This window comes from Neoarius graeffei, chromosome 2 (assembly GCF_027579695.1).
Source record: "Neoarius graeffei isolate fNeoGra1 chromosome 2, fNeoGra1.pri, whole genome shotgun sequence".
NCBI lineage: Eukaryota > Metazoa > Chordata > Actinopteri > Siluriformes > Ariidae > Neoarius > Neoarius graeffei.
Window position 1 is genome coordinate 73,082,586 of NC_083570.1, and position 6,999 is coordinate 73,089,584.

The 6,999-nt window shown below is 38.6% G+C and overlaps 1 protein-coding gene across 2 annotated transcripts in view; it reads left to right on the forward strand.

The window, feature by feature from the left end:
- LOC132881893 (growth arrest-specific protein 2) overlaps window positions 1-6,999 on the forward strand; it is a 33,429-nt gene extending 26,430 nt beyond the window's left edge. For both annotated transcript variants that reach the window (XM_060914911.1, XM_060914912.1), the window contains exon 8: window positions 5,549-6,999. In XM_060914911.1, coding sequence (XP_060770894.1) covers window positions 5,549-5,758 — 210 coding nt within the window. In that variant the 3' untranslated portion in view covers window positions 5,759-6,999. The remainder of the gene's footprint in view (window positions 1-5,548) is intronic.

The window sequence follows — 6,999 nt, forward strand, 5'->3', positions numbered from 1 at the left end:
TGTGAGAGAGAGAGAAACAGAGCTCGTAAATACTGGAGGCCTTCTCTCCGCTTGTGTGATTTAAAATGTGAATGAGGCTTGTCTCTTCACCTAAAGTCTATTAAGTCGGTGAAAGCAGAGCCTTAGGGCTCTTCCTCACTGGAGCCTTCATGGCTGCCTCTCTCACTCACTGTGTTAAGCACCTTATGAATGTTTTATGTTATTATACCACCCCAGGGCACTATAAACACATTTTGGTGTATTGAAAAATAGGCTCTATGTTACTTTGCTCCTTCATATTGCCACTCTTGTTTTTTTTTCTATTTCTCTCTGGCTTTCATTTTTGATAAGTTGTAGCTGTTCTGATGTTTGTGTTTTGCTGGGTCAGCTCTTTATTTCAAAGGGACAGCTACATCAGAGGGGACCGGTGATGGCTTGTCTTTTTTTTTTTTCTTCCCCTTTATAAAAGTTTAATCAGGTCAATCGGTGGCTGTTTGCACTTATGGAACAGAGGAACTTATTGCTGAGGTTTTCGAGTAGTAATTTATTGAACTATTTAATAATATTGAAAGCTAGGGATTCAGAATGGAAAGGTCATGAGTGTGTGAAACTGTGTGATGACCTGCAATGAACTAGTGTCCCTTCTAGGGTGTATTCCTGTTTTTTATCCAATGTTCCCAGGATCCAATGGGGAGCAATGTGCTCTGGATCCCCAGCATCCCTGACTAGGATGAAGTGATTATTGAAGATAAATGAATTCTTGAAATATATAATATTAGCAGGTTACCTGGCGTTGCCTGGGTTTTGCAAAATTCTGGGTTGCCCCAGACTTCCATGTCAAATTTGGTGAAGATCCGCCGAGAAATGGTGATGTTAACCCAAGACAAACAAAAATCTAAACATCCACCACCCAGGGGCCCACTGGGGACCCCCTGGAGCCCGTACATGAATTTTGTTTATATCTGCAAAATTCCGGGTCATCTCGGACCTACTTGCCAAATTTGGTGAAAATCTGTCAAGAAATGACAACGTTAGCTCAAGACAAACAAACCAACTTTGCTGCTTATTATATAGATAAATAAATGAAAGCAAACAGTAAAAAATTAACTTTTGAGTCTGGTTATTTTTAAGATTTCTTCCTCACATCATCTCAGTAAGGTTTTTTTTGTTTTGTTTTGCTTTTTTTTCTGGCCACTGTCACCTCTGGCTTGTCATTATTGAAATCCTAATTTCTGTAAAAACTGCTCTGTAACAATAATATACAGATAAAATTTAATTGAATTGGTAGATTGTTTCATGCAAACGTGTCCTTCTCCTGACATGTGTACCTTTCTTTCTTTTTAAAAAAAAAATTTGCTGTATATACTAGCATTTCATGATAGGTGCCTTAGGGCCCCTAGGGATTAGAACCAATAAGTGAGAAGCCTTCCTTTTATTCACTGTCTACCTTATTGGATTCAGGGTGAGATTGCTACAGCACCCAGTCTTGAGAATGTGCCTTGGGGTGCAGCAGGTGACAAAAACCAAAATTGGGGTGTGAAGAAGTGAGTGGAGGTGTTGAGAGAAGAAAAGTGATTTCAGTGACTGACTGTGTGCACATTCAAAGGATGACGGTCTCTGTGTTTATTGTTTCATATCAGGATGCTTCATAGATCAGTGGTAGAGAGATTTGGACAGATTCTAGTGTACAACAGTTACACTGGTTATGTAGTTAAAGGCAAGGCAAGGCAAGTTTATTTATATAGCACATTTCATACACAATGGCAGTTCAATGTGCTTTACAGAAGTAAAAACAAAAACAGTAAACAATAGAGAAATAAAATTACATAAAATAATTTTATCTTTATTCTAAAATAATTAATTAAAAGAATTAAAAGAATTAAAAGAAAATAATAAGAATTAAACAATAGTAGAAATAAAATATTAAAATGCCAAAAAGAAAAAGGAGAAAAAGAAAGAGAAAGGGAAAAAAAACTAGCAGAATAAAATAGAATAAAGTTAAAGTAAATTTAAAACATGCAGAGAAAGTAAAGATTATAAAAAATGTAAAAATATTAATTATTTAACAGAAAGCATCTGAAAACAGCTTGGTCTTTAACCTAGATTTGAAGCTGCCAACAGCAGGAGCATTTTTAATGTCCTCTGGGAGTTGGTTCCATAGCTGTACTGCATAGTAGCTAAAAGCTGCTTCACCACACTTTGTTTTAACAACTGGTTTTAATAGTAAATTTTTCTGTTGCGATCTGGTAGATCTGATTGGGTTAGGCCGCTGCAACATGTCAGAGAGGTAATTGGGTCCTGTACCATTTAGAGATTTGTACACCAGCAGCAATGCTTTAAAGTCAATTCTGTAGCTTACTGGAAGCCAGTGAAGGGACCTGAGAATTGGAGTAATGTGCTCTGTTCTTTTTGTTCGTGTGAGAACCCTCGCCGCTGCATTTTGAACCACCTGAAGTCGTTTGATGGTCTTTTTTGGCAGGCCTGTGAAAAGGCCATTGCAGTAATCAACCCTACGAGAGATGAAGGCATGTATTAGTTTTTCCAGATCATGTTTTGACATAAGTCCTCTTAGTTTGGAAATGTTTTTTAGGTGATAAAATGCCGTTTTAGGTTGTGCCCGTTATGCCCGTTACAATGCCCATTAAAGGGTTGTGGTACAGCATTGAAACATGATCGTTATTGATAGTACAAGCCCTAATTATAATAATGCACACAAGTGCAGCCACCTGATTAGCCATCATAAGAACTTTAAGTGCTTAAAAGTCTAAAAGCAATGGAACACAGAAAAACACTTTCCCTTATTATCACGTTTATTATTTTTGCAACCATAGGCTTTGCAGTCTGCGATTTTTCAACAATGTTTTGTACATCTGGCTACATCGGGGTGTCCAGAGCAGTGAGCTAATCAAGATACAGGAAACCTGTCAGTGATATTGCATCATGCTGACCTATGACACCACCCTAAAAATGGTAATATGGCTGCGCCCTTGAGTGAGCAGGAGCACAAAAGAATTTTAAAGCACTGCTTTATGCAACACACGTGACACTACAGGGTACTCAAAATTTATTTGTGCAAAATGTGTAATATTTCAAGCCTATGTTTATTTTTGCTGTGGGTACCCTTTAAGTACCACGAGTTGGCCTAGTGGCTAGTGTGTCCACCTCTCAATTGGGAGATCAAGAGTTTGACTCGTGGTTGGGTTATACCAAAGACCGTTATCAAAATGGTATCTACTGCCATTTGGTGAGGCATGCCGCAATACAGATGCGAGTAGGGAGTCAAACTCTCAGTTACCAGAGGACCAGCCCCCCACTGTAACTCCAGCTATGTAAAAAGTGAGAGGCCGAGGGCTACAGAAACGGAGATCAGCACCACCCAATGTGCCTCAAGGGCCTGATTAGTACTGGGACAGGAGACTGCCTGGGAAGATCAGGTCCTGGCATGGGAGGGATTTGACTTTTGACCCTTTAAAGTAAGATCCCTGTTTTGTGGCCCTGTGTTATGGAAGTCCCCTTAAAATGATTTTTACATACTATATGTTATATAAAAATGACAACAGCATAACAAATAGGCCAGTATGAAGCAACAAGATGGTATGTTTACAATAATCCAACACAGCAAGAAAACAAAAAAGAATAGGCACACAACCTGAATAGGGCAACAACCTCAAAATGACAATTGCTTTATTTTGTGCCTGTTAGTTTCAGACAGGCAGAAAATTAGGAAACAGTAATCCTTTCAGGGGCAGCACGGTGGTGTAGTGGTTAGCATTGTTGCCTCACAGTGGCCGATGGGGGCTTTTCTGTGTGGAGTTTGCATGTTCTCCCCGTGTCTCTGTGGGTTTCCTCCGGGTGCTCTGGTTTCCCCCACAGTCCAAAGACATGCAGGTTAGGTTAACTGGCTACTCTAAATTGTCTGCAGATGTGAATGTGTGTGTGAATGTTTGAGAGGAGAAAACCTCTATAACAAGTGTTGCCAGGCAAAGCAAACCTCACCCGGTAGCACATATGATGAATATGCAGGAAGATATCGCGAAAAAAATAGGTACCCTATGGGTACATGTAGCTACTGCTTATAAATAAAATAATTTTCTGATACCATGTCCATACAGTAAATATAGGATATATATATATATATATATATATATATATATATATATATATATATATATATATATATATATATATATATATTTACTCTATGAGGCAGTAGCCACAACAATTAACAATTTAAAAATCACAGAAGTAAAATATACCAAGTGTCTGTACTTTATATTATTCTACTCTTATCTCTTACAGTTTTCGAAACTGAAACCTCTGAACCGAGGCTGACATACACCCACTGTCACCATGACCCAAACTCTTATTTCCCGGAAATGGCCCGGCGCTAGAGCTCAGTGGAACTCACTTTCTCTCTGTAATAAGCATAAACATGTCTGAAAGCGATTTCTTTAGTCCATTTATTTCGAATGGTGAACCGAATTGTATACACTCACCGGCCATTTTAATCAGAACACGTGTCTGCGCATGCGCAGTGCGTGACTGTTACACTCTTACATTCTTACAGCACAATGACGTAGTGGCTAGCACCTCTATCTGAAGCAGTAGACACAACAAAAACAATTTTGATCTTTTTGGTGACCTTGACCGGATGACTCTCAAAATGTTGGAGGTTCTATTTGAGACCAATGCCCATCTATCCTGAAAGTTTCATGAAGATTGATCCAGCCGTTTTCCTGTAATATCGTTAACAAACAAACAAGACTGAAAACAACACCTCACCCCCTGGTGGACTCCGTCCTGGGTGAGGTAATAATCCAGTAAAAGGCAAACTGGAAACCACTACTGTAATCTTCCCTAGAAATTTTGATGGCTGAAGCTGTCAGAGTGGACCTGCCATCAGGCACAACACTGAAGAAGAATAATCTCTGACTTTACTGGATTGCAGAATAGCATTTTTTTTTTATGATGCAGCCACTTGACACATTCACACCACTGTACAGCCTTAAAGCTGCCAAAATACAAGCCGTGCTGATCAAACTGGCAGACCATCTTTACCAGCTGGCAAATTATTTTCCAGCTTCCTTGTTACTTGACTAAATTGATCAATAAATATTTGAGATTTTCTAATTGCCTTACTGTTGTGATGTAGCCACAACAACAACAACAACAACAGTACCAACAACCACCACCACTTTCCCTTCTATCATATGGCCTACTGGTGTAACCAGCTAGTCCTGTATTTTGGCAGTTGGTAGCTAGTCAGAATAAGCAAGATTTTTTATTTTTTTTTAAGCAGGGGATATCTCATGTGCTGTTTAGATTATAAGAATACACTGCAACATGTAGTATGGACATACAGTAGCATTTTGTAGTGTGTATTTTTAATACCAAGCCCACACCAGTCACTTACCATGTCTGGAGTAAAATGGGATTAATACTACACAAACTTTATATTCAATAGTGTGGTGCTCCCACATCAACCCCCAGTATAACATGTTATTTAAGCAGTATTTAAAGCTTTAAGCATTAAACATTTTCTCACTGATCGTTCCTTTTCAATCTATAGATGCTGCACAATAAACACGTGATGGTGCGAGTAGGTGGTGGCTGGGAGACTTTTGAGAGTTACCTGCTGAAGCATGACCCCTGCCGTATGCTGCAGATTTCTAGAGTGGAAGGCAAAGTGTCCCCAATCTCCATCAAGTCCCCTAGCATCAAGGACCTAACTCCGGACAGCTACCTGGTGGTGGCGGCCCACTACAGGAGTAAGAAGTAATAAAGGTCAGTGACAGATGAGGAATATGAGGAATGAAAATTAGACCTTGAAGTCAAGCTCATTTCACTTATGTAAGGCACTAACATGTACAGTAAAGCTGTTAGCTGGCATTAATCCCCTCTAGCATCCATCATGCGAGGCTTGAGCCGTTGGGATCCGGTCATTTTTATTATCCTGATGCAAAAATACAGGGTAAAATATGCCCTGGTCGAAGCCAATGGCAATCTCGAACTTTTATTTCTGAGCTTTTTTTTTTTTGCAAATTGTTATCAGTACATAGACTGCTTGTATTATTTTAGCTAATTTAGCTCATTTGACACTCTGTCTGAACAGTACAGCAGGGCTGAAACACAGACTGTTGGTTTTAGGGGAGAAGGACTGGAAAAAAACCACAATATTTTTATTTGTATATTATTTTTGGCATCTCAGAATGCAACTTGATGAATCAAAGATGATCACTTATAGCCTGGAATTGCAGTTGATATATGTAGTGTAGATTATGATGGGGGGTTTTTTCTACTTCTTTAACTTTCATTAGCTGGGATTTCTGCATAACTTGCTTAAAGCTGACTGATGTATTTACATTTTTTTTCCCTTGCAAAATGACATTGTTGTAACTTCTTAATGTATATATTTGCGGTATTATATCATACCTCAAAATTAAAGCAATGTTGTTTTCTTGAGAATTTGTCCACTTTGTAGAAAATTATTTTTCAAAGCTTTTTAAACACACTTTTAGATGATGGCTTTTTGTATTGTAAGAACATACACTCTAAAAAATAAAGGCGCTTCAGTGGTTCTTCAAATCTCTGGATGGTTCCATAGAGAGTCAAAACTCTGTGATGAGCCATTACATTATGCAAAAGGTTCTTCACATTGGAAATGGTTCTTCAGAGCCTGGCATTCTCTTACCATTTGCTGGTCAATGCACATAGGCTATGTTTACACAAATCTGTCTTCACTGCTCAAACAAATGGGTTAAATGGTTCTTTAAAGAACTGTTGCATGAACGGTTCTTTGAAGCCCTGAAAAAGGTTCTTCTATGGCATCGCCCTGAAGAACCGGTACTGGCCCCATTATTTTTTAGAGTGTATTTAATGTAAACGTAATCACCTTTCCTCTATGCAAGACCAATCAAACATGTGAGCTGTTGATAGAATTTGATGTGTCTGGAGTAAAATAAATCAGCAAGCATTTGTGTTTTTTTATCCATTAAAATAAAGCAACTGATGTTTGTAGAA